The 27,687-nt window shown below is 46.8% G+C and overlaps 1 protein-coding gene and 2 pseudogenes across 3 annotated transcripts in view; 1 reads left to right on the forward strand and 2 right to left on the reverse strand.

Annotated features, from left to right (window-relative positions):
* Positions 1-335: 335 nt before the first annotated feature.
* On the forward strand, positions 336-1,311 carry LOC120360832 (uncharacterized; annotated as a pseudogene).
* A 492-nt stretch (positions 1,312-1,803) lies between these two features.
* On the reverse strand, positions 1,804-4,416 carry LOC104651623 (G protein pathway suppressor 2 pseudogene; annotated as a pseudogene).
* Positions 4,417-4,512: 96 nt separating this feature from the next.
* GLB1 (galactosidase beta 1) overlaps positions 4,513-27,687 on the reverse strand; it is a 107,688-nt gene continuing 84,513 nt past the window's right edge. The window contains exons 16-18 of one of the 3 annotated variants that reach the window (XM_039461810.2): positions 15,487-16,032; positions 13,717-13,825; positions 4,513-10,484 (exon numbers count right to left, since the gene is read on the reverse strand). In XM_039461810.2, coding sequence (XP_039317744.2) covers positions 15,793-16,032 — 240 coding nt within the window. In that variant the 3' untranslated portion in view covers positions 4,513-10,484; positions 13,717-13,825; positions 15,487-15,792. The remainder of the gene's footprint in view (positions 10,485-13,716; positions 13,826-15,486; positions 16,033-27,687) is intronic. The other 2 variants (XM_074405930.1, XM_074405929.1) reach the window with 2 other exon arrangements.

Genomic DNA, 27,687 nt, shown 5'->3' on the forward strand with positions numbered 1-27,687 from the left:
CAGAGGGGAATTTAAGGGGTTTGCTTTCCACCTGTTATACTCCTACCCTGATGAGTGCATCCCCCAGGTATAGTCACTCAGCCTAATGTGGATCAGCCTCCTATTAGACTTCCCAACTTTGGGAAACCCTTCCAAACAGAGTTTTAAGTTTTATACTTAGTTTACTGTGGATAATAAAATGCAAATGTGGCTGGGTGTGGTGGGTCATGCCTGTAATCCCAGCATTTTATGAGGTTGAGACAGAAGGATCACCCGAGCCCAGATATTTGAGACTGGCCTGGGCAACATAGTGAGACCAAGTTTCTTTCTTTTTTTTTTTTTTTTTTTTTTTTAAGTTCAGGAACTTTGACTTTATTTTAGGTGGGTAATGGAATAAAGAGTTGGGAAAATGTTTCTAGAGAGAAATGGGATAGATTGGAGGTCCTGTTAACCTCCATGCTTATTCACTTCAGTTCTCTTCTTGGCTCTAGTTGGAATCGAAGCCTCTTAAAATGGCAGATGATTTGGACTTCGAGACAGGAGATGCAGGGGCCTCAGCCACCTTCCCAATGCAGTGCTCAGCATTACGTAAGAATGGCTTTGTGGTGCTCAAAGGCCGGCCATGTAAGATCGTCGAGATGTCTACTTCGAAGACTGGCAAGCACAGCCACGCCAAGGTTAGAATTTCACCTCCACATCTTGCTTTCCCCATGTCTCCAGTATCCTTGGCGCTCCCAGCAGTAAGCTGCCAACAGTGCTGACCTTCCTTTGACTTTGCTTTGATTGTCTGATTCCTTTTGTTTAGGACTCAGCCCCCATTGAGACCACTACACCTGCTCCCCAGTCTTCAGCCTCTTGCGGTTACCCTTCTGTCCCCCCATCATTCTCTGGCATTCCCTCCATTTCCCCAGCTTTGTGCCAGTCTCTTAACTTCAATTCACAGGCCTTTATGCTCTAGCTGTTCAGTTGCTCCTTCCTTATTCTTGGTTTTCACTTTTTCTGTTTCTCTCTTCCCTTGAGCCATTGTAGGTGGTTGTTTCCATTACTATGCCCAAGGTTTCTCCAATTCTGACAGAATGAGGCCTTCCCCTGGAGGGAGGGACTCCTGCATTAATTCTGAACTCTCAGATCACTTTGCTGCTTGATTCCTCAGTTCTAGCTTTCCCTTTGGTACTCTGTTGCAGGATCACACTCCCCCTACCTGCCCCATCCCACTCTCCTTGAGCCTCCATGCTTTCTTGGGTTTTAACATTCTTGCTAGCACTTCCCTCATCACCTCAGACTTATCCTGTCTCTTTACAATTTTTTCAACCTGGTTCTTGTTGAGTTTCTTGTGGTGATCTTCCTTAATCAGTTTTTCCATCTTTTGACTTGATGTTGATCTTGTGTTATTCCCTAATGACTAGATCCTTCTCTGTGCTCTTCTGGCATCCTTATTTTCTGGCTGCATAGTTATTTCTGATCTCCCTGCAAGTCCCTTTTTCTTTTCAGCTCTTTCACATTTCTTCTTGTTTTCTTAGCCGTTTCCTTCTACCTTATTTCCCAATTTCTCAGTTCCTTATCCTGGTGTCCAGAAAACTCTTCCAAACTTTTACCCAGACTCCTCCCGCCTCCCCTAGACTCTTAGCATCAACTGTCTTCTGCAAGCCTGCCATGCTGTTTTCTCTTGTGCTGTCAACCCCAATCTCAGTGGTGGTCTTTTAGCCTCTGTTGGTTGTTGTTTTTTCTTTTAAGAGGCTTTACTGTTTCTTTAGTTGATTGGTTCAGTTCCAACACTCCCAGTCTTTGCCCCAACAATGTAGTCTGACTTCCCTCATCAGGCAAGATCAAGTTGAGCCTTTATTTTCTCCATCTTAGAGTTTGGTTGGGTTTCTCTTTGTGATGCATACATACAGGTCCACCTGGTTGGTACTGACATCTTTACTTTCCTGCTGGTTGGATCTGCACAGGGAGCTGGGGGGGAAGCAAGGAGTCCAGGGGCTGGATGCAGAGCCTGGGGGTGCATGGGGCGCAGAGAGGATGAGTCAGAGAAGCCCGTCTGCTGGCTAGCATGTTCCATCTGCTTTTGCAAGGACAGGGCACCACCAGGCTGGAGGAAACCTGTCTGAGTGGGCTGAAAGTGGCCGTGCACCGCATAGGGCTGTGGCTGTGGCTGAGATAGGTACTGCACTGCAGGGAACGCCGAAGGAGCTCTGAGCTGCTGACTAGGACTATAGGCTGGCTGTGTGGGCCCATAGTGAGGTGGGGGCTGAGCAGTCCCATAGGCTCCACCAGGACTGCCTTGGAATTGTCCATGCTCTGGTGTCCCCGCAAAAGCAGCCGCTGAGCCCACATAGTGCCGGGTCGTAAGCACTTGGGGTCCAAACATTTGTTTGGCTCTGTCAGCTGCCATAAGGGTGCCTGGGCGATTGTCTCCTCCAGGGCTCCCCTGCATGCTGAGAAGATGAGTTCCTGTGTGAACAGTCAGGCTCTGCTGGTATGCAGCTGATGTCAGGGTGGTCAGGTCACTTTGTTTCTTGCGCCTCCGTTTTTCTTCCTCATGTAAAACTTTCTTGAGCTGCAGGAAAAGCTGGTGCTTCTCTTCTTGTAGGGCCAAAAGCTTCTGCAACTTCAGAATTTGTTCCTTAGTCTCCTCTAGTGACATTCTCTCTTCCATTTCCTTTTTCTTCCTTCTTTCTTGCTCTTCCTTCATCTTCTGTTCCATCATCTTGTCCACATCTTCTTCCTCCTGCCGCTTGCGCTCCAGTTCCATCATAATGTGCCGGTGCAGCACCCTGGTCATGGCGTTGGAAAGCTTGGGGCGCTCCAGGAGTGCAGGCATGGTGCTGCCGTGGACGCCCGGCTGTCTATCACTGCCAGACCTCAGACGAGACCCGCCTTCTCAGCGCTTTCTCCGCGGCTCCGGCGCGCCCTGGGCCCTGCGTCACATCCGGCGGCCCGGCGAGTCCTTCCGGAGTCACGGCGGCGGCCGACATCACTGGTTGGGTGAGAGCCCAAGTTTCTATAACAGAAAATTTTAAATTAGCCGGCATCTGTGGTCCCAGCTATTGGGGAGGCTGAGGCAAGAGAATTGCTTGAACCCAGGAGGTTGAGGCTGCAGTGAGCTGTGTTCATGCCAATGCACTCCAGCCGGAGTGACAGAGTGAAACTCTGTTTTAAAAAAAAAAAAAAGCCAACGTTGTCTCTGAATGATTTATTTATCTCTTTCTTACTATTCCATCAGCTTTTTAATGCCATACAATGGAAGATTTTTCTAGTTTTTTGGTGGCTGTATCAATTTTCTTCATATATTTTATTTTATGCATCTGCATGTTTAGAATTGATGCATCTTTATATTTTTAGTTTTTAATTTTATTTTTTGAGACAGAGTCTTGCTCTGTCACCAGGCTGGAGTGCAGTGGCACCATCTCAACTCACTGTAACCTCCATCTCCCAGGTTCAGGCAATTCTCCTGCCTCAGCCTCCTGAGTAGCTAGGATTACAGGCACTTGCCACCAGGTCTGGCTAATTTTTTTTTTTTTTTTTTTTTTTGTATTTTTAGTAGAGATAGGCTTTCACCATGTTGGTCGGGCTGGTCTTGAACCCCTGACCTCAAGTGGTCTGCCCGCTTCGGCCTCCCAAAGTGCTGGGATTACAGGTGTGAGCCACAATGCCCAGCCTGTATTTTTAATTTTATGATGTACCTTTATATATATTTTATTTTATGCATATGCATGTTTAGTATTGATGTATCTTCTTGATGAATTAGAATTTTATCACTTTTGTGATAACTCTCTCTCTGTATTTTATTTTTGAGATGGAGTCTCGCTCTGTCACCCAGACTTCAGTGCAGTGGCATCATCTCAGTTCACTGCAACCTCCACCTCCCGGGTTCAAGCGATTCTCATGCCTCAGCCTCCCAAATAGCTGAGACTACAGGTATGTACCACCACATCCAGCTAGTTTTTATATTTATTAGAGACAGGGTTTCCCCATGTTGGCCAGGCTGGTCTTGAACTCCTGACCTCAGGTGATCTGGCTGCCTTTTCCTCCCTAAGTGCTGGGATTACAGGCGCGAGCCACCGCGCCTGGCCTGTATAGACTGTTTCTTTTTTCTTTATTTGCATCGAAGTCTCGGTCTTGTCACCCAGGCTGGAGTGCAATGGTGCAATCTCTGCTCACTGCAACCTCTGCCTCCCAGGCTCAAGTGACTCTGCTGCCTCGGCCTCCCAAAGTGCTGGGATTACAGGCGCAAGCCACTGTGCCTGGCCTGCATAGACTGTTTCTTTTTTCTTTATTTGCGTCGAAATATCGATCTTGTCACCCAGGCTGGAGTGCAATGGTGCAATCTCTGATCACTGCAACCTCTGCCTCCTGGATTTAAGTGATTCTCCTGCCTCAACCTCCCGAGGAGCTGAGATTACAGGCGCTTGCTGCCACACCCAGCTAATTTTTGTACTTTTAGTAGAGATGAGGTTTCACCATGTTGGCTGGGCTGGTCTTGAACTCCTCTGTCCTCAGGCGATCCTCCCGTCTTGGCCTCCCAAAGTACTGGGATTACAGGCGTGAGCCACCACGCCCAGCCTGCATAGACTGTTTCTTTAACCTGGAATACGCTTCCCCTGCTAGTCACCTGACCAACTGTTGCTCATCATTCAGACCTATAGCAGATGCTGATGATGCCCACCCAGCTTTCCTTTATGAAGTGGTGTACCCAGTCCCCAGCTACTGTGAGCACTAGCTGCTAACAGCTCACAGATGCCCTCTCTTTTTTAAGGCCAACTCCCTACCACCTCCCCACTGTAAACTGGTCCTCCATTCCCACAGGTGGCAGCCTGCAGCCTGGCTGGCTGACATGGATGGAAGGTTAAAAGACTGGCCCCCTTGACTCAAGGTGAGTTCAACTTTGTGGTGAAATTAATGCGTGTGAATTTCTCTGGAACTAGCAGCCTGATCTGACCCCCACCCCTAGATACATGAGGGAGCCAAGCCAACATCAGTGTAGCCTGTTCCAGACCAAAGAACCACACAGCAGAAGCATGAACTAAATACTTGGTTTAAGCTGAAAGTAGTCTCCTTGCTTACCTTTATTCTCTTGCCCTGTACCCTTCCCTCACTGCCTTTCTCCTTAGAGCATTCCCTCCATAAACCACGTGCACCTGAAGCCCTGTCTGGCTCTGCAGTAAGGTTTTTTTTTTTGAGACGGAGTTTCACTCTTGTTACCCAGGCTGGAGTGCAATGGCCTGACCTTGGCTCACTGCAACCTCTGCCTCCTGGGTTCAGGCAATTCTCCTGCCTCAGCCTCCTGAGTAGCTGGGATTACAGGCAGGCGCCACCATGCCCAGCTAATTTTTTGTATATTGTTTTTGTTTGTTTTGTTTTTGTTTTTTTTTGAGACGGAGTTTCGCTCTTGTTACCCAGGCTGGAGTGCAATGGCGCCATCTCGGTTCACCGCAACCTCCACCTCCTGGGTTCAGGCAATTCTCCTGCCTCAGCCTCCTGAGTATCTGGGATTACAGGCACGTGCCACCATGCCCAGCTAATTTTTATTTTTAGTAGAGACGGGGTTTCACCATGTTGATCAGGATGGTCTCGATCTCTTGACCTCGCGATCTACCTGCCTCGGCCTCCCAAAGTGCTACAATTACAGGCTTGAGCCACCGTGCCCAGCTCTGCAGTAAGTTAATGCCTGGCTGCCCAGGCCTGGATTGTGAACCCGTCTTGTGCTGCTCTGCCACTCTGTACTGTCTCTCACTGTGGTGCCCATGAGACTGTATTGAACTCTACCTCTCCTACTCACTAAACCTTTCGAAGGCATGGGTCATGCTTTTATTATTATTGCTATTGATAGTATCTCAATATTCCTTTAAAAAGACAGAAATGGGGTGATAAAGTGCTTATCATTTTATTCTCAATGCCTAGCATGTATTAGGTACTCACTAATAGTTGAATGAATGAATAAATGAATGAATGAAAGTTGTCCTGAATTTAACAAAGGGATGCAGGCTACAAGTATTTTTGTAGAGAATATTGGAGCTTAATAACATTTCCATAAGGAATGGATCTTAAAGGTTGGGCATGGTGGCTCACACCTGTAATCCCAGCACTTTCAGAGGCTGAGGTAGGCAGATCATTTGAGGTCAGGAATTCAAGACCAGCCTGGCCAACATGGTGAAACCCTGTCTCCGCTAAAAATAAAAAAAAATTAGCTGAGCATGGTGGTGCATGCCTCTAGTCCCAGCTACTTGGGAGGATGAGGCAGGAGAATCGCTTGAACCCAGGAGGCAGAGGTTGCAGTGAGCTGAGATCGCACTATTGCCCTCCAGCCTGGGTGACCGAGAAAGACTCCATATCAAAAAAGAAAAAAATGGATCTTAGAGACTTTTAAGGTTCAAAGACCAAGGACTGAAATGAAGAAGGGGAAATTTCAGTGTATAAAGATATAGTAGCAGAAAATGGCAAAATTGGTCACTAAGAGGAGCAGTTGGAACCAATGTGATGTTGAAGTGGCCTGCTCAGTGAGGAGAGACTGAAAGTTCAGTTCACACCTGCTGTGTGGTATTCACACTTTACATGTTACTATTCAAGTAACATGGGCACTGAGGTTTTATATCCGAGTGAAGAGTTGGCTGCTCTCAAAAGCATAGCTCTATGTGAATTCTTGAGATGGGTGGATCCTTCCTGGCTATTAAGACGCAAAATTCTGGTGCCCAGAGTGGAAAGAAAACCAGATGGTTATGCCGGGCGCGGTGGCTCAAGCCTGTAATCCCAGCACTTTGGGAGGCCGAGGCGGGTGGATCACGAGGTCGAGAGATCGAGACCATCCTGGTCAACATGGTGAAACCCCGTCTCTACTAAAAATACAAAAAATTAGCTGGGCATGGTGGCACGTGCCTGTAATCCCAGCTACTCAGGAGGCTGAGGCAGGAGAATTGCCTGAACCAGGAGGCGGAGGTTGCGGTGAGCCGAAATCGCGCCATTGCACTCCAGCCTGGGTAACGAGAGCGAAACTCCATCTCAAAAAAAAAAAAAAAAAAAAAAAAAAAAAGAAAACCAGATGGTTATCTCAGTCTCTTCTCCATCCTCCACTTCTGTCTCCTGAACAATCAGAATTCCATCTTTTTCCAGGTTGGTTTCTATGGAGTTTGCAATGAGACTGAGATGAATCTGCAGTGACTTCAGGACAGTATCTGGAGTATGTATTTATTTCAACAATACCTCCCTGTAGTCAGCCTATCAGACAATCACAGAAGCTTTTAATAGAAAGCTAGATAAAACTAGTCCTCCACCTAACAGCTCGTTTTTCTTGTAGATATTTAGTATTGCAAAAATCCCATCTAGTGAAAGCCTTTAGTATGGTTAGATTTGGTTCCAGGTAATCACAATTTTAAGAGTACAAAACCATGAAAGGCTTAACAAGATCACTCAGGTGGGGGCGGGGTGCTGGCAGCAGCAGCACAATGACCTCTGGTCCACTACAAATAAACTCTTCAGTGAGTTTCTTGAGTACTTCACCATATTTGTTCTTTGGACTTTGCAAATGGTGCCGATCATGGCAGTCAGTGGACAGATAAACCCAGTTGCCCAGCGGGGAAGTTGTGATATTCTTAGCATCAGAGGGCCTCAAATTGATGTCAGTCTGTAGTGCTTCTCTGCCCTCTCTCATGCCTCCTCAGCCCCTGTTTCACCTCAAGGACGAGCTCCCTTCCAGAGAAAAACCGAGAGTCGTCATTTGCCTGCTCAACTATTAATACAGTTCCATGTACCCTCTCTCATCTCACTTCTATCAAAGGTACTTCCTGCTCACAGAACTCTTCAGCTAAGTTTCTGGGGAATTTGCTGTGTGTCAAAGCATGAATTAAACCAGAAGAGATATGATAGTGGGTTTTGTCTGAGAGGGATGCCCAGCCTTGTGAACACATCTTCCAGTATGGATAGAGGATTGCTTGCTCCCTGACCTGTGTCCATTGGGGACCTGCATATACCAGGCATTCTGATCTCCAGAGACACACACAAGACTCATGGGTCAATCACCGAAACCTGGGGCCACAGCTTAGACCTGAGCTGACTGTCATGCCAGGTGAGGCTGAAATACTGTTCTTCTGTGTTGTGAGTTTTCTCAAATATCACACAACTTTCTCCTCGCAGCTCGATCAAGGCAATCTGCATAGTGAGAAGCGTGTGGGATTTGGAGGCAAGCAACTTGGGTCTGAGTTTCAGGCCCTGATTCTGTATAAATCACAATTCTTCCTACCTCTTGATTTTCCTAAAATGTAAATTGAGCTGCATGTCACCTGCCCTATTTCTTCAAAAGGTCCTCATAAAGACTGAATGAGATACTATATACAAAATAACACATTAAAACCACTTTATGAATGTTATTATCCTTATTAAACACCATCAAAGTTGAAGACATGAACCTAGAAACCTCAGAGGACAAACGATGTGTAAAAATAACCAATTTTTCAGGATACTACAATCTGGCTGGAGAGAGCTCTGGTCCCTGCATCTCTCCTGCCTCATCTCTGTCCATTCCAACTCCAGACAGATTGAGGTACATGTCACCAATTTCTGGAATTGTCTCCATTGTCTCTGCAGACCCTGGATCTTTGCAGATGCTGCTTTCCTTTGAGAAGCACTTTCTGCTCTCCCCATGCCTGTCTTTTCTCCTTCTCTCATTCTTCATCTGGCTGAACTCTGAGAAGCCTTCCCTGACCAGCCTCTGCTCCACATCAAGTCTGAGACTGGATCTGGCACTCACAGCACTCTGAGCTCATCCCTGTCACTGTCTACCCCTCACAATACTGTACTGTTCATTAATAGATCTGTGCGCTCCCTGAGGGTCAGGAAATGTGTCCTACGCAGTTGCATGGGGTTTAGAGTAAGTATTGAATGAATATCTATTGGGTAAATGAAAAAAAAAAAAACCCACCTACTAAAATAGCTAAATGCTGAGGGGCTCACCCATCATACCAGAAGGGATACGACCTGAAACTCTGGGGACTCCTCAATGGGCACTTCTTGAGACACTTCCTGCTTTCAAAGACCCCAGAAAAGAGGTCAGGTGGTCCATGACAGCCAAAGCATTCTGTAAAAAGATACCATTGCTTAGTAAAAATTACAGGAAGTTGAAGTAATTGGACAGACTGCAGGTCTTGATCAGAAATCAAATCAAAAGATTTCACCCAAAGATAAGAAACAAAGAAACCTCACTGAGCTTTGTGTGCAGTGCCCATCACCTTACACCTCCATAGACTCTGACTGGTGGGGGGTTCACACCGTGGATTTCCTGCCTGTGTCCAGTTAATTCCCCTTCAGTTAATATCTGGTGAGACCACCAGGGGCCCAGCAATTTGCAAAAGAGACAAAGGGATTCAATTCACTAAACACAGACTAAATGAACCATTTAGCCAATAGCCTCCTGTTCCTTATCAGTGGGGCCTTGGACCTCAATTCATGCTCGCTGGGCTTTCAGACCTTTAGTGGAATGGACAGAAATACACAAATTGGAGTGTGCTGCCACATAGCACTGAGTGCACATGTGATGATTTTTTTTAAATGGCCACAAATTCTTTGTCATGTCTCCCATCAAGGGATGGGGATCTGTGTTTCCTCACCTTGAATCTGGGCCATGATTGCCTTGAGCAGTAGAGTACAGTGGTCTGATACTATGTGACTTCTGCATCTAGGTCTCAAAGGGCCATGCAGCTTCTGCCTGCTTCTGTTACAGTGTTCACTCTCTGGAAGCTCCCTTCCGGAACACGCCGTCAGAACCCAGCTACTGTGTTATAAGAAGCCCGAGTCACATGAAAAGACCACTTGCGATGCTCTGTTTACCGTCCTAAGTGACCTTAAACTTCATCTTCCTGGCCCAAATACCAGGCGAGGGAAGGAATTGCTAGATGGTTCTGGTACCCAGCAGAAGCCCCAGCGCCACGGAACAAAGACAAGCCATGCTTGCTGGGCTGTCCAAATTCCTGATCCATAGAATCACATGCATAACAAAATAATTGCTTTATGCCACTTAAGCAGACTTACGGGTTTATCATGCAGCAACAGACGAGAGCACACACTGCAGCACATGATGATGAGAAATGCCCTTTGGGCAAGGAAGTCAATATGTGGCACTGGAAAGCTGCTTACGTTTTGAGAACAAGTGAACAGAATCTTTACGGAAGTGGAGCACTGAAGAAGTCCACACTGGGACCTTGAGGTCTAAATCCTGGATCTCAAGTCTTTCCTGACGGCTCACGCTGCCCACCAGCAGTCTCTGGCTAAGGTTGGAGAGGCTTGGTGAATGATGTTCCTTCACCTTTTCTACAGGACCTCTTCCTCCCCTTCGGGTCTGGTCTGTGTCATGTTTTATACTAGACTGTCTCCTTCATCTTTGTGTCCTCAGCCAAGCACAGTGGCTGGTCAGGAGGAGAACCAAGTTGTTGAACTGAACACAAAGGGGTGCAGGGAAAGGATGGAGATTCTAGGTGTCATTTCTTCCCTTTTGCCCAAACATGATCAGTTACTTGCTTCTGTGGCGGAATATGAGAGAAAAAGACTCAAATTAGCATTTACTAAGCAGTTACTACATGGCAAATGCTATACAAGGTACTTTTATGATGACCTCATTTAATTTTAAAACCCCAGAAGGTGGGCACCACATTTAGGAGAATAAGAAGTTTGGACTTACACGATTCCCTTGCCTGAGGCCATATTGATGGAAAGTGATGGAGCAGGAACATGGCCCTGGGGTTTCTGTCCCCAAAGGCTGTCCTGTTATATCTTAGGAGACAATACTGCTGGTTTGGGAGTGCGGAGGACTGAAGCTGGTGGGAGGCTTGCTCACATGTGGGAAAGCCCCTTGGGGTTTAAGTAGAGCAACTGTCTGGTGAGGAATCAGTTCAGAATCTTCATGGGCATTTACAGACAACCAGAAAGCTGCTGGGCATCCAGTTCTAACAGAGGTCAGGGCCAGTGGGCTGAAGGGCAAGGGACACAAGGGGAAGTCTTGCTCAGTCAGACCAACGGCAGGGGCCAAAACCCAGAAACCACCTGGCCCCATTGTCTGGACATTGGTGTGACTTTCCTTGCAGCCCATGTGCTGATGGTCTACGCTGGCTGTGTGTGCTACCACAGACCAGTCAGAATCCCGCAACTGACTAAAAAGGTGATTTCAGAAAATGACTTCTTTTTCATAAAGGAGAGAAACAAAGACCACACAAGATCATTTCCTATTTGTGTCATTTGACAGAAGACACATTTCTTGTTGGGGAAACAATGAAAAAAACCCCTCGGATTAGCGCTAAATAATTTCATTCTGAATAAACTGGATTTACTGAGAAACAAAGATAAACAGACTCAATGACGGATAAAGAAAGACATTAAGCAGTCTAAGGTGGAGGAGTGAAAGAGAGTGCGGATAAGAGGGATGATAAGTCTGGTAATTCTAAGTGTCATTCATTTTTTTTTTTTTTTTGAGACAGGGTCTGGCTCTGTCACCCAGGCTGGAGTGCAAGTGGTACAATTTTGGCTCACTGCAACCTCTGCCTCCTGGGCTCAAGTGATCTAACTACCTCAGCCTCTTGAGTAGCTAGGACTATAGGCATGCACTACCACATCCAGCTAATTTTTGTATGTTTTCTTTTTTTTTTGAGATGGAGTCTTGCTCTTGTTGCCCATGCTGGTGTGCAGTGGTGCAATCTCACCTCACTGAACTTCCGCCTCCTACGTTCAAGGGATTCTCCTGCCTCAGCCTCCTTAGTAGCTGGGATTACCGGTGCCTGCCACCACACCTGGCTAATTTTTGTATTTTTTAGTAGAGACAGGGTTTCACCATGTTGGCTAGGCTAGTCTCAAACTCCTGACCTCAGGTGATCCACCCACCTCGGCCTCCCGAAGTGCTGGGATTACAGATGTGAGCCACCGCCCGGCCTGGTTTCTGTATTTTTGGTAGAGATGAGGTATTGCTATTTTGCCCAGCCTAGTCTGGAACTCCTGGGCTCAAGCAATCCACCCCCCTCGGCCTCCCAAAGTGCTGAAATTATAGGTCTAAGTGTAATTCTCCCTCTTCTTCATTACTCACTAGCTTCAAGAAAGATATTTTGAAATTGTTTGGCAGTTCCTTAAACAGTTAAGTATAAATCACTATATGGATAAACAATTCCACTCATGGGTAACTATCCAAGGGAAATGAAATGAAAACGGATGACTACACAAAGAACTCTATATGGATGTTCATATCAGCATTCTTCATAATAGTCAAAACTGGAAACAATTCAAATGCCCATGAGCTGGCAAATGGATAAACAAGATGTAGTACATCCACACGATGGAATGCGACTCAGCAACACAGAGCAACAGATTCCTGAACGTGCGCCCACACGGCCAAACCTCACGGCGTGCGAGATGACACAGATCATACACAAAAGACTATACATACACTGTGAGGCCGGGCATGGTGGCTGAAAGATAAATGTAATATAAAAGGTTTAGGCCGGGCGCGGTGGCTCAAGCCTGTAATCCCAGCACTTTGGGAGGCCGAGACGGGTGGATCACAAGGTCAAGAGATCGAGACCATCCTGGTCAACATGGTGAAACCCCGTCTCTACTAAAAATACAAAAAATTAGCTGGGCATGGTGGCGCGTGCCTGTAATCCCAGCTACTCAGGAGGCTGAGGCAGGAGAATTGCCTGAACCCAGGAGGCGGAGGTTGCGGTGAGCCGAGATCGCGCCATTGCACTCCAGTCTGGGTAACGAGAGTGAAACTCAGTCTCAAAAAAAAAAAAAAAACAAAACAAAACAAAAAAAAAAGGTTTAGATAGTAGGTAATAAAGGTGCCCCCCTTATTATTTTCCAAAGGTTGCATCCATAGAGTTCAATTTTAAATCAATTCATGGACAGACAGATCTGAAATAAGGTTATTCACAGAAATCAGGAATGGCTGAAGGCACATCCTATCTTAGGAAGAACACTGTGGCAGGCAAAATGTGTGCCCATGAGAGGCAGCACAGAGTTGGATGGGTTGAGCAGAGTCCAGAGTCCAGGTGGTCCCATCTATGTATTAAGATTTTGTTTTCCAGCCAGGCGCAGTGACTCACACCTGTAATCCCCGCACTTTGGGAGGCTGACGTGGGCAGATCACCTAAGGTCAGGAGTTTGAGACAAGCGTGGCTAACATAGTGAAACCCTACTAAAAATACAAAAATTAGCTGGGCATGGTGATGCATGTCTGTAATCCCAGCTACTCAGGAGGCTGAGGCAGGAAAATCGCTTGAGCCTGGCAGGCAGAGATTGTAGTGAGCTGAGATCGCACCACTGCACTCCAGCCTGGGTGGCAGAGCCAGATCCTGTCTCAAAAAAAAAAAAAAAAAAAAAAAAAAACGAGAATCTGTTTTTCAAAAACTTCCTGGGTAACGGGAGGCACAGTGCTGCAGGTGGGAAAACCCACCCAAATTCCCTCACATTGATAAGACAAAACACTATGACTTTGGAGGGAGGCAGGCCAGGTTTGAAATCAACTCTGCCTCTTACCAAAGTCTTAACTATTTTCAACTGTAAATGGGCTTATTGCTACTTACCTTACAGTGTAGTTCTGAAGACTGAATGAGTGACATATAAGGCAAGTGTACAAGCTGACGAGGTGACCGCGCCCCACTGCCCGTGCCTCCTGGAGATTCTCTGCTTGTCTCCAGGGCAGGAGAACTGCAGTTTGCCAATGTACATATGCTTTAAAGGAGTCACGTCACATTTCTTTCCAAAGCTTACCACCGTTTGGCCATGGTTCTTAAGCATCATCTTCTGTTTTCGGTAATTGTGGAGGAGGAATGAAATGAGGCTGTAGGTCCATGCAGCACCTGCTTCACCCTGTAGTCTGCTGGAATATCAAATGGTGCAGAACATTGAGAAAAAGGTAGTATGGAAAAACATTCTCAACTAAATTCCAGTGTTTGTAAAACACTGTGCAGGGGGCCCATCTATGCCATCTGCAGCTGGCTCAGAGTTTAGACTCATCATTCAATCTCAAATATTTAATATTTGTGTCTACGAGGGAGGGAAAAATATACCACCAAGAAAACGTTACAGATTGACATTAAAAAAAATAAATAAACACCTTTCCTTTCTCCTTAAAGAAAAATTACAGGGCTGGGTGCAGTAGTTCTTAACTATAATCCCAGCACTTTGGGAGGTCAAGGCAGGAGGATCACTTGAAAACAGGAATTCAAGGCTGCAGTGAGCTACGATCATGCCACTGCACTTCAACCTGGGCAACAGAGCAAGACCCGGCCTCAAAAAAAATTACATATTCTCAGCATATAATTAAAAATACAGTTAAGAAAAAGCAAGCAGGTCAGGCGCGGGGGCTCATGTCTGTAATCCCAGCACTTTGGGAGGTCGAGGCAGGCAGATCATGAGATCAGGAGTTCAAGACCAGCCTGGCCAACATGGTAAAACCCCATCTCTACTAAAAATACAAAAATTAGCCTGGCATGGTGGAGGGTGCCTGTAATCCCAGATACTTGGAAGGCTGAGGCAGGAGAATTGATTGAACCCAGGAGGTGGAAGTTGCAGTGAGCTGAGACTGAGCCACTGCACTCCAGCCTGAGTGACAGTGAGACTCTGTCTCAAAAAAAAAAAAAAAAAAGAAAAAGAAAAAGCAAGCAATCTCTCAAATACTTAGCATCCAGATAGAATTTTATGAACATTTTAAAGTTATTCCAAACCTTTCTTGTGCAACACAATCATGTATTAATATTCTGTGTATGCAACGTGTACCCAGACACTAGAGTCAGACTACCTGGGATCAAATCCTGTCTTGCCACATACATCTGTGAGGTCTGGTAAGCTGGCAAGATGACAGTATATTCCTCAGAGTTCTTGTGAGGGGCAGGTGAGTTAAACATACACTCGGAACTGTGCATGGTGTAGAACAAGTCCTTAACAGATGAGAACTGTTCCGTGTCAGGACAGAAATATCAGATATACCATGTCCTTTCATATCTGTGTGCATACGCACCATGCATACACCTGCATGCCTGTCCACTGTGGACAGGCCTTTACTGTGTGAATATGTGAAGTTCTTATTTTGTTGAAACACACAAAATGGGATCAAATTTAAAGTAATCTCTTTTTTCATGTATCAAAAAAAATTGCATTTAAGTATAGATCTCTATGACCATTTTCGTGGCTAAAATACTATGCTTCTATGTAGGTATGCCATACTATGTACACTGTGCAACTGTTAATCTCTTAGGTTGTTTGCATAATTGTTTTGAGCTGCATTTACAGGTTACCTAGTCCAAAAGCAAGTCAAATAACGATCAGAAAGGCAGCAGTCCCCAGATCAAACCAAGACTATTTTCCATCCTTTTGAACTCCAAGTTAGTGGTTTATTCAGCCCACTCAAGTCTAGTTATGATTTAAGTCAGACCACGCAATTTAATAACTGCACATTAAAAACAGTGACATCATCATTTGAGAACAAATTTTATTTAACAAAAAGGCAACATGTTCTTCCAAAATAAAAATCAATACCACCTTTCAAGCTTCCATTCCACTCTGCAGATACATATGTGCATTATGGAGCTGTCGGCCCCTCCCACGTCCCAGGTGGTCCCTGAGCGTGGGGCTTAGGCACTGCAGGGGTGCAGGGGAGCCTCAGGTGAAAATGCACACCCTAATTCCTTTTCCAGTTTCATATTCCAATCAGTGAAATGTGGCACGACAGGGAGGACCTGTGAGTAGGATATATTCAGGGTAGAATCCCTCAAAGTCGCAGGCTTTCATCATCATACATGGTCCAGCCATGAATCTTTCTTCTGGGGGTGGGGGCATGAGTCTTTATCAAACAGGTTTGGGAGGACGATCGTAGGTCAGAGATGAGCCAATAACTGGCCTGTCCACGAACTCCACAGCACATCGTTCTGGATCCTCACTGCTGCAGGGTGCCCGCTCCAGTTCCAGCACGGTGACAGTGTTTGGGGCCGAGGTCATCAGGATGTGCTGGGGCACAAACAAGGTCAGCTGAGGGCCCCGGGCTGGCCAATAGCGACCAAGGTTAAAGCCATTAATCCACACCTGGCCCTGGAGAGACAGAGACAGAAAACCATCAAGCCCAGATGCACCGAAAGCCCTGAGGAAGGTGGGGGCCCTGACGTAGGGCAGGCCAGCAGCGAGGGAGGAAGAAATGACCCCAGGCGGGGCTGCCAGCCAGGCCTGTGCCAGCCTTGGTTTCAGCATCCTGCTGAGATCACTGACCGAGGTGGGAAGAAGGTGGATTGTGGGATAACAAAGACTTGCCCCGAAGACCCACTCCTGCTTCAGAATACGGGTTTCGTCCTTCTGATGGGCTTTGGTGGCCACAGAGGTTGGTACCAGAGAACAGTGTGGAAGTTTCATGAAACTTCTGAATTTCATCCTGGTTCCCAGGTGTGGCCTCTCCCTGACTTTTCTGTACACTGAAGACAGCTGCTGAACTGCTTCCTTAAATAGCTCTTCTCCTTCTTTGTTCTCCCTTCCTAGAGGCAGGTCTTGATCACACTGTCTGCTGCACCCTACTGGGTGTACAGGGCACAGAGGACTCCAGGGCCTGCGTCCTGAGGTCAGACAGGTACCAGGAGTGGTCCCCAAAACAACCCCCCAAGAGGAATATGGGGTTTGGGTGAGGGAGAGGAACAGGCTCACCCAGTTGAGTGTCTCTATTACTGCTATGTCTTAATGATCCTTACAAGCACCCTTAGAGTTAGGGTGTGGACTCCATGTTTGGTTCAGGAGCAGAGGTGATGCTACAGGCTGCACAGTTTGTGTGAGTAGGGGAAGCTGCTTCCCATAACAAGACTGAATGTGCAGGAGAAACTCCTAAAAAACACGGACCATGTTTAGGTTTGTCTGAACAGCCTCTCCGTATGTGCTAAGATTTGCTCAAAGGGGCTGGGCATGGTGACTCACACCTATAATCCCAGCACTTTGGGAGGCTGAGGTGGGCAGATCACTTGAGGTCAGGAGTTCGAGACCAGCCTGGCCAATACGGTGAAACCTCGTCTCTACTGAAAAGACAAAAATTAGCCAGGTGTGGTGGCACATGCCTGTAATCCCAGTTACTCAGGAGGCTGAGGCAGGAGAATCACTTGAAACCAGGGAGGCAGAGGTTGCAGAGAGCCGAGATTGCGCCACTGCACCCTAGCCTGGGAGATGACAGAGCGAGACTCTGTCTCAAAAAAAAAAAAAAAAAAAAAGAAAAGAAAAAATGCTCAAAGCTCAAAGGCTAGGATCAGCAGCTGGCTGAATAGATGGGACATTCTATTACAAAGAAAGAAAGTGAAGGAGGGGAGATCACACACACGCAAGAAAGAGAAAATTTGGGAGAAGAAAAGGAAAACATAAAGGGAGAAGGAGGAGGGAAGAAGAATGGAAGAAGGGAGGGTGGCAGAAAAGAAACCCCAACCTACAATGGCCCAAATATCCCAGGAGACAGCATGGAGGAGGCCCAGCCACGAGGACACCTGCTGAGCCGAAATCCTTCTCACATCCTGCAACACTATACTGCTGCCCACCCCAGAGTGCCTGGGTCTTCTTGTGTTTGGGGGTTTTTCGGCCTCCAACTATCCTCTTTATTTTAGATCCTTCTGAATTTCCTACCTGGGTTCATATCTGAGTCCTGCCACTTACTAGCTATTTGACCTTGGGTGGGTCTCAAGTCAACTTTTCATACCAGGCCGGGCGCGGTGGCTCACGCCTGTAATCCCAGCACTTTGGGAGGCCGAGGCGGGTGGATCACGAGGTCAAGAGATCGAGACCATCCTGGTCAACATGGTGAAACCCCGTCTCTACTAAAAATACAAAAAATTAGCTGGGCATGGTGGCGCGTGCCTGTAATCCCAGCTACTCAGGAGGCTGAGGCAGGAGAATTGCCTGAACCCAGGAGGCGGAGGTTGCGGTGAGCTGAGATTGCGCCATTGCACTCCAGCCTGGGTAACAAGAGCGAAACTCTGTCTCAAAAAAAAAAAAAAACTTTTCATACCAGTCATTGGGGAAAATGATGACGAAAGGAACAGTGTGGAGCCTGTAAGTGGTAGCACTCCTTACATGATTAAAGTGAAAAGACGCTGGCAGGACGTGGTGGCTCATGCCTGTAATTCCAGCACTTTGGGAGGCCTAGGTCAGTGAATCACCTGAGGTCAGGAGTTCAAGACCAGCTTAACCAACATGGCGAAACCCTATCTCTACTAAAAAATACAAAAATTAGCTGGGCGCCATGGTAGGCGCCTGTAATCCCAGCTACTCGGGAGGCTGAAGCAGGAGAATCGCTTGAGCCCAGGAGGCAGAGGTTGCAGTGAGCTGAGATTGCACCACTGCACTCCAGCCGGGAGACAGACCATGACTGACTCAAAAAAAAAATAAAAAAATTTAAAAAAAAGGAAAAAAAAACGGTGTTCACATGAAGGGGATCCGTGATTAAAAACCACCTGTCTGTTGGATTAAGTCATTTAGAAAGAGGATGACAGTTTCACGGTTCTCAGAACTATTTCACTCTTGTTTTTACCCTGGGATATGTTATCTCAATCCATCCTAAAAGGCATATACAATGACAACTTTACCGGTTTTTTTATCAGCTTAAAATCTGCCGGTGCCTTGTTTTTGCAGTATTAGAGAACAGCACACTTTACTTTTGTGGTCAAGGGGGACGACAGAGCAGCGGGAGGGCTTTGTAAGCAGCACCGAGGAATGGCACGTAACACCCAGGCTTTGTGCTATGCTCGGGACACAGGCCAAGCCAACTCCTGACAACAGCCGCAGAACAAAGTGGAGGTTTGGTCCTTTCTCACACCTCACGTTCCATTTCATAAGTATCCAAGAGATGGGCCCTCACATCCTGGGTGCTGAACTGTGCACCTGGTAGGTAAGCTGGGAACTGTCTTCCCCAGATGGCTCTGGGTTAGTGTTGGTCAGAAGAGGACCTTGCTTGAGATTGGGAGGGTGGAGGGAAGCAGCAGCCATTGCTCTGGGGAGGTTATCGTGTTAGATGCAGGGATGGCTGGAACCAGGGTTCCTGGCGAGTTCCCGCTCATGTGTGGTCTCCTCGGCTCCCCATTTAGCTCGTCCTAAACGCTGGCCCTGCTGACCGCTAATGCAGCAGCTTCAGAGAGGTGACTCAGACACCTGGACTTGCTTCTCAGCCTCCTCTGACCACAGTGCCAGTGCTGCGGGAGGGCTGGTTCCTGTTTCCACCTCTGCCTCGCCGGCCCCTCTTTGGGCTTTCACTTTCCCATCTCCTCCCATAGATGAGCGAGGTCTGATTCCTGCCAGTGATACTCAGAGTGGCCCCACTTGCCAGGCTGAACCATGAGGGACAGAACCCCACAGTGTGGAGCCTTGCCCAGTCAAATCCACCTACTCTTCCTTCTTATCCAAACGTTGTTACCTATGTCCCCTTCCATCTCAGTAAGCTGTCGAGTGGACAGTGATGTGAACCTCTCCCACATGAACTATAGTCTTTTCACAGGCAGGGATGGTGCATGCCCTGTTTCACCACTGCTGGCCCAGTGCTGGGTACAGCAGGTTCAGCAATGGCTGCTGAGTGAGCGAGTCTCTGCCTCCTTCAAGTACCCTGGGATATCATGCCAGGGATCTCGGGGCTACAAAAGCTTAACACGGCAGTGGCAAGAAATTTTAAATGAAAAATGCAGCTATTTAATTTCATTTTTTCCTTATATATATGATTGATTTAAAGGAGAAACTACCTGGGCCTCGAGTTTCCTTTATGAGATTTTTCTGGGACTTGGTTTTTAATTCATAGATTTAATTCCTTTAGTAGGTACAAGTCTATTTTAATTTTTCCATTTTCTTCTAGTGCCAATTTTGTTAGTTATAGAAATTTTTTTCCATTTTATCTGAATTTTCAAATTTTTGGCATGAAATTATATTCAAGATCCTCTTAGGTATATGGTAATGTCTTCCTGTTTTCATCCTTTATATTGATTAGTTTTGCCATTTTTTTTCCCTCAATCAGTGTTGCTTGGGTTTATTAATTTTTTTTGCAAGAACCAACTTTTGGTTTTATTGGTTCTCCGTCATACATTTGATTTTTTATGGTATCAGATTCTGGTTTTAACTTTTTTTTTTGGAGACAGTCTCTCGATCTGTTTCCCAGGCTGGAGTGCAGTGGTGCAATCCTGGCTTACTGCAGCCTCCACTTCCCACGTTCAAGAGATTCTTATTCCTCAGCCTCCTGAATAGCTGGGAAGACAGGCGTGCACCACCAAGCTCAGCTAATTTTTGTATATTTGGTAGAGACGGGTTTTGCCATGTTGCCCAGGCCGGTCTCCAACTTCTGCCCTCAAGAGATCCACTAGCTCAGCCTCCCAAAGTGTTGAGATTACAGGTGTGAGCCACCATGCCTGGCTTTTTTTTTTTTTTTTTTCCTTTTTGAGGCAAGGCCTTACTCCAGACACCCAGGCTAGAGTGCAGTGGCACCATCATGGCTTACTGCAGTCTCAACCTCCCACCTCAGCCTTCCACATAGCTAGGACTACAGGCATGCCCCACCATGCCTGGCGAATTCTATATTTTTTAGACATGGGATTTTACCATGTTTTCCAGGCTGGTTCCAAACTTCTGGGCTCAAGTGATCTTCCCATCTCAGCCTCCCAAAGTGCTGGGATTACAGGTGTGAGGCACCATGCCCGGCCACGCACATGTTTCTTACAGGAGGGGAATGCTAGGAATGGACTTGCTGGGTCATGGGATATGCATGTATCCAACTTTAGTGGATATGATAAAGAGTGGCTATTTTTTTAAAAAAGCGTAAGGGAGGAATTTAATTTTGACATTTAATTAATTTAAACGTAACTACATGAGGTTAAAAATGAACATTCTTGTAAAGAATATTATACAAGGCCAGGCATGGTGGCTCATGCCTTCATCCCAGCACTTTGGAAGGCCAAGGTGGGCAAATCTCTTGGGGTCAGGAATTTGAGACCAGCCTGGCCAGCGTGATGAAATCCTGTCTCTACTAAAAATACAAAAGTTAGCCTGGTGTGGTGGTATAAGCCTGTAATCCCAGCTACTCCGGAGGCTAAGGCAGAGGAATCGCTTGAACCTGGAAGGTGGAGGTTGCAGTGAGCCGAGATCGTGCCACTGCACTCTAGCCTGGGTGACAGAGCGAGACTCAGTTTCAAAAAAAGAATGTTATACAAGAACTACTGCACTGAACTGCAGAGTGAAGGTGTGGTGAGATCCTTGTGACCTCATCATTAGTCATCATCTCTACATCATCTCCAGCCTCCCAGCCTGACTTCCAGAGCAAGTCATAAATCAATGTTGTTTTAGGCTGCTGCAGTCTCCTCACGGTCTGCTGACTGTACTAACTATGGAATCCAGGCTCCGCAGAACTGCCAAAGAGAAAATCAGATGCTTTTCACACATTCCTGATTCCAACCTCCTTCCCGTGGCCCACAGCCCATGCCTTCTGTCCTCCCTGTCTCTGCCACACTGACCCTTGTTCACTCCATTCTCCACTGCTTCCCTTTCTTTCTTTTCTTTTCTCTTTTTTTTTTTTTGAGACGGAGTTTCACTCTTGTTACCCAGGCTGGAGTGCAATGGCACGATCTCGGCTCACTGCAACCTCCGCCTCCTGGGTTCAGGCAATTCTCCTGTCTCAGCCTCCTGAGTGGCTGAGTAGCTGGGATTACAGGCACGCGCCACCATGCCCAGCTAATTTTTTGTATTTTTAGTAGAGACGGGGTTTCACCTTGTTGACCAAGATGGTCTCGATCTCTTGACCTTGTGATCCACCCGCCTCGGCCTCCCAAAGTGCTGGGATTACAGGCTTGAGCCACCGCGCCCGGCCCTTTCTTTTTTAAAGATAGGGTCTCACTGTGTTGCGCAGGTTGCAGTGCAGTCACTATTCACAGGCACAATTCTAGTGCAGTAGAGCCTTGAACTCCCGGTCTTGAGTGGTCCTCTTGCCTCAGCTTCCCAAGAAGCTGGGCCTTCAGATGTGCAGCACCACGCATGGGTCCCCAACTATTTTAAGTTAGTCTCATTTAGGCATCAGCTCGTCCACATGCCCCAACACTTCTCACCTTGACCTGAAGCCTTCTCACTGCTCAGCCAGGGGCACGATCCTCCTCCTTAATGCTGGGCTTTCCATTCCAAGGCACTCATTATCCTTCCATTTTTTCTTTTTCTTCTAGTTATTACCATGACTTGAAATTCATATCCTTTGTTTGATGACTAGTTTACGAGCTATTTCCAGCTAGAACACAGGCTCCAGGAAGGGAAAGGCTTTGTCCATTTTGTTTGAGGTGAGATTCTCAGCACGCAGAAGAGTGATATTCAATATACACTCAGCAGCACTCATGACTGCTGATACTTGTTGATAGTTCTGCCAAGAATTGCTGAAGAGGTGACGTGAAGCCCTTCTGAAAGACTTCTTCACGTTCCTCTGCTTCCAGTTTAAAAGTGTTTTTTTGTGTGTGGTTTTTTTTTTTGTTGTTGTTGTTTTGTTTTGTTTTTTTTTGAGATGGAGTCTCCCTCTGTTGCCCAGCTTCGAGTGCAATGCCGTGATCTTGGCTCACTACAACCACCACCTCCCAGGTTCAAGTGATTCTCCTGCATCAGCCTTCTGAATAGCTGGGATTACAGGCATGCACCACCACGCCTGGCTAATTTTTATATTTTTAGTAGAGACAGGGTCTCACCAAGTTGGTCAGGCTGGTCTCGAACTCCTGACCTTGTGATCTGCCTGCCTTGGCTTCCCAAAGTGCTGGGATTATGGGTGTGACCTACTGTGCCTGGCCAAGAGTTTTAAAGAATATTGTTTACTGAAAGAAAAGTATTTGCCTTCCCTCCTTGATTGGAACCAATGAAAAACACTTTAACATAATTTAACTTAAAAAATTCTATTTAAAAATACGTACATTGATTTTTATTTAAAAAGTTGAGCTGAAATTATTTTTGGTGGGGAGGTATGCACATGTTGCTGAATATGATCTTAAAATATATACTCTTAATCTACTTTAAAAGTAGATACATTCTTAAGATAATTGGCAGAATTATCAACAAGTATCAAGCTTTTTATACAATGAACAAGTGAACACCTGGGGCTTCTGGGGCTTCCAAAGGTAGTCTCAGCTAAAATAGTTCCATGACAAAGTGACTTTCTCTGACCACGGCTTGACCCTGGCAGACTCCCCATCCTTTGCTGTAATCACCAAGGCAATAATGTTTCATAAATGTGAGGTTCCTGGAAATGCCCGACTTACTTTTTTGTTGATCAGACATGTGTTTATTTGTTTTAAACTATCTGGATGAATGGAATTTAAAACAAAAGCTTTGTCTCCTTCCTTTCTTAGCCTGCCTGCCTGCCTCCCTTCCTCCCTTCCCTTCCCCTTCCTTCCCTTCCCTTCCCTTGCTTCCTTCCCTCCCTCCTTCCCTCTCTCCCTTCTTCCTTCCTTCCTTCCTTAAGAAGCCTTGCACATTTGCATTCTTTCTTTCAACCCTGCTCAGTCACCATGTGAACACGCCCAGCCTAGCTTACTGGACGATGAAAGAGACATGGCCTCATCTTCTCTGTTGCCTCAGCTGACAGATGGCTAACACCAGGTGGTCATGCCCAACCAAGACCAGCAGAACCAGCACTTGGTCTGCCAATACTCTAAATCATGAACTAAATAAACTGTTGCTGTTTTAATACACTAAGCTTTGGGTGGCTCACTATGCAGCAGAAGCGAACCAACACACATCTCTATGGCTAGAAGGCACCTAAGCACGCGACTTTTCAGGAAAGTTAACGGGCGTTTACAAACTCAATTTAAAAATAATAGAGCCAGGCCGGGCGCGGTGGCTCAAGCCTGTAATCCCAGCACTTTGGGAGGCCGAGGCGGGTGGATCACAAGGTCAAGAGATCGAGACCAACCTGGTCAACAAGGTGAAACCCCGTCTCTACTAAAAAAAAAATACGAAAAATTAGCTGGGCATGGTGGCGCGTGCCTGTAATCCCAGCTACTCAGGAGGCTGAGACAGGAGAATTGCCTGAACCCAGGAGGCGGAGGTTGCGGTGAGCCGAGATCGTGCCATTGCACTCCAGCCTGGGTAACAAGAGCGAAACTCCATCTCAAAAAATAAATAAATAAATAAAAATAGTAGAGCCATCCACTACTTAGTCAGTTCAACTTTCACTGATCAATCATCAAATCCCAACCGGGCTTCCTCAGCCATGTGGGTGCCTTTCTCAGGACTGCTGAGAACAGCTGGGTGAGAAGACGCCTGTGAGCACTCAGCAAAGTGGCCAGCACTCGGTGAGCTCTCTGATGTGGCTGCTGCTATTATTATTTCCTGAACCTGGACCACCCTCCCTCCCTACTGCCGCACTCAAGTCCAGCTCTGTTCCTTCTCCCTGGACCACATCTCCAGCAGAAGAGCAGCTTTCAGGAGTAACAGGGAGAGAGGACTGTTTTGTACCTATCGGGCTGGAGGTGCCTACGAGACCCCCGAAGGTGAGCTCCAGAGCCTTGTGAGAGCTGAGTTGGGAATGTGAGCATGCCCAGCACATCTGTGAAAATGACATCCCCTAGAAGTGGAGGAAGAGGGCCTGGGACGAGTCCTGAGGGCTGCAACATAGAAGCTGAGGGAGAAGGCTGAGAAGGAACAAAGAGGGAAGAAATCCAGGAGAAGTTTGGGCACGCAAGTCAGGAGAAGCAATCATCCCACCTCTCACCGAGGAGCTGGGACTGCAGGTGCCGCCATGCCCCTGTAAACCTCCTATAGCCGTCCAGGGGCGCCACTGTAAGTCGCCTCATTAACATAAACCCAGGTGTGATCGTGATGGAAAGGGGCTAGTTACAAATAACAAAAGACACTCCTACCACTCAGAAAATTTCAAGGGTTTTAGGGCCCTAGAACCAGGGACAAAGACCAAATACATTTCTTAGAATACTACACCCTTGAAAAACGTTGGTCCCTCTGCACAAAACGTCCTTCTCCACTAGGAAGACCAAACCTTTCCCAGCAAGCTTAGGCACTTATAATCTTCTCCTCTCCATGGTCCAACTGCATGGTTTACATATCTCTTACAAACTTTTTTTTTTTGATATAGAGTCTTGCTCTGTCACCCAGGCTGGAGTACAAGGGTACAATCTCGGCTTGTGGCAACCTCTGCCTCCCAGGTTTAAGCGATTTTCCTGCCTCAGCCTCCCGAGTAGCTGGGACTACAGGTGCGTGCCACCATGCCTGGCTATTTTTTTGTATTTTTAGTGAAGAGGGGGTTTCACCGTGTTAGCCAGGATGGTCTTAATCTCCTGACCTTGTGATCCACCTGCCTCAGTCTCCCAAAGTGCTGCGATTACAGGCGTGAGCCACTGCGTCCGGCCAGTTTTACATTCTCTTTTGTGGTATAACGATGTCTCACTGCAGCCTTTACTTGCTGGGCTCAAACCTCACACTTCCCACAAGTAGCTAGGACTACAGGTGTGTGCCACCACGTCCAGCTAATTTAAAAAAAAATTTGGTTGAGTTCTCATTAAGTTGCCCAGGCTGGTCTCAAACTCCTAAGCTCAAGTGATCCTACCACTTTGGTCTCCCAGAGGGCTAAGACTGCAGGTGTGAGCTATCTCATCGGCCAGGAAATTTCAAAAGCAAGATGCAACAAATAGTTAAAAGAAGGAATTTCTTTCAACCATTTATTATGCAATTGTTTTATTTCATAATTATTTTACATCTTGAAGGTGGGATCATTTACCTTTAAAATACAGAATTGCTTTTGGTCAGTATTCGATTTTGATTCTTGGCTCTTCCAAGCATAATTTTGGTTAAGGAAAAATGGGATGTTATCCCCCTCATTACCTTGCTCTGTCATGCACCTAAACCTACCACAAAATGTAAGGCCAGGAGGCTGCAAAGGATATTGACATGAGACTTACGTGCAGCCATCTGAAAGATAAGTAGCACAAGCACTGCTGCACATGACATTTGAGGTTTGGCATACAGCAGGGATCCCCAAACCCCAGGCCACAGACTGGTCCACAGCCTGTTAGGAACCAGGCCGCGTAGTGGGAGGTGAGTGAGCATTGCTGCCTGAGCACCGCCTCCTGTCGGATTGGCAGCAGTATTAGATTGTCACAGGGGCAGGAACCCTGCTGTGAACGGCACATGGAGGGACGTAGGCTATGCACGCCTCACGAGAATCCACCTGATGATCTGAGGTGGAGCAGTTTCATCCCAAAACCATTCTCCCCCACCACACACACATGATCCACGGAAAAAGTGTCTTCCACGAAACTAGTCCCTGATACCGAAAAGGCTGGGGACCCCTGACATACAGGACACATCGCGGAAAGCACTGGAGGAGAACGCTTCCTATCTAAGGGAGTTTCTAGTCAGATAAGAACTCAGTGAGGTCAAAGCGCTGCCCTGTGTCTCCTGGACAGAGCAAAACACGCCTGACCCCTTTCTACTAAAGTCCCAGTTGATATTCATTCACATTTGGCATTAACCAGAAAGCCACATCCGACTGAAGTAAAGCCAGAGTAAACAAAAGTGATTTTTTAATCTCGTGAATCGCCCTTATCAGTGACTTTGTTCTCTAAATCAAGGTAGTTTCTTTACAGCAAAATGAATAGGAAAAGCAGAGTCCTGTGCCAGGGGCTTTGACAGGGGCCTCTCCTGATGCAGGGTGGGTCGGGGGTTACTGAACAGCTTTAGAAACAGCTGGGGCTTCAGGCATCATTTGGTCCCCGCTCCCCCCCACCCCACCCCACTAGCTCCCTGCATTCAAACTATGTGCTAAAGTGCTCATCCTTCCAAACAGAGCTTAGTACTCAGTGTGGGCGTGGGATCTGCCTGTTCTCAGGTGGTTGATCGTTTAGGAGTCCCAGAGCTGGCCCGGGACTGTCCTAGGCAGCAGGGACCACTGAGCACCAGAAAACAGAAACCACATTGGTTCTGTGTTACGCGGGACGTGTGCAAACCCTTGCACCTTCACACCCCTCCCCTCCAAAGTCCACACATTTCTTCTATGGGCCTTGTGTATGTGTGGCACTTTATTGACATAGAATTCATATACCACACAATTCAGCGGTCTTTAGTATACCACAGAGCTGCACAACCCTTCCCACAGGCAATCTGAGAACATTTCATCACTCCATAAGGAAGCCCTGCACCCTTTAGCATTCTCTTCCCCTCCCACCAACTCTCTTTTCCCTGCTGGGCAATCACAGATCGCCCTGTCTATACGAACTGTCCTGTTCTGGACACTTCATATAAATGGAATCATGTAACATACAGCCCTTTGCGACAGGTGTCTCTCATTAGCTTAATGTTTTCAAAGTTCTTCCATGTTGCAACATGGATCAATACTTCATTTCTTTTTATTGCTGAATCATATTCCATCATATGGATGTACTGCGTTTTGTTTATTCATTCCTCAGTTGAGGGACATTTGGGCTGTTTCTGCCTTTTGGCACGTATGGATAATGGTGCAATGCCTACTTGTGTGCAAGTTTCTGAGTGGACATGTGGATTAGATGGGCTTTTGGGAGCTGAACCCTCTGACACATTCACAATACTGTGTGGAGATGTACTTTCGAGTCTGGGGATGCAAAGCGTTCATCAGACTGACCACGTAAATGAACAGCCCCAGCCTAGATCATGAGTACAGCTCCTCACTGGCTCTCAGGGCTGCTTTCACAGGGGCCTTCAAGACACGCCTGGGGCTCGGGTACCTGTGCCGTGGAGCACTTC

This window comes from Saimiri boliviensis, chromosome 9 (assembly GCF_048565385.1).
Source record: "Saimiri boliviensis isolate mSaiBol1 chromosome 9, mSaiBol1.pri, whole genome shotgun sequence".
NCBI classification, from domain to species: Eukaryota; Metazoa; Chordata; class Mammalia; order Primates; family Cebidae; genus Saimiri; species Saimiri boliviensis.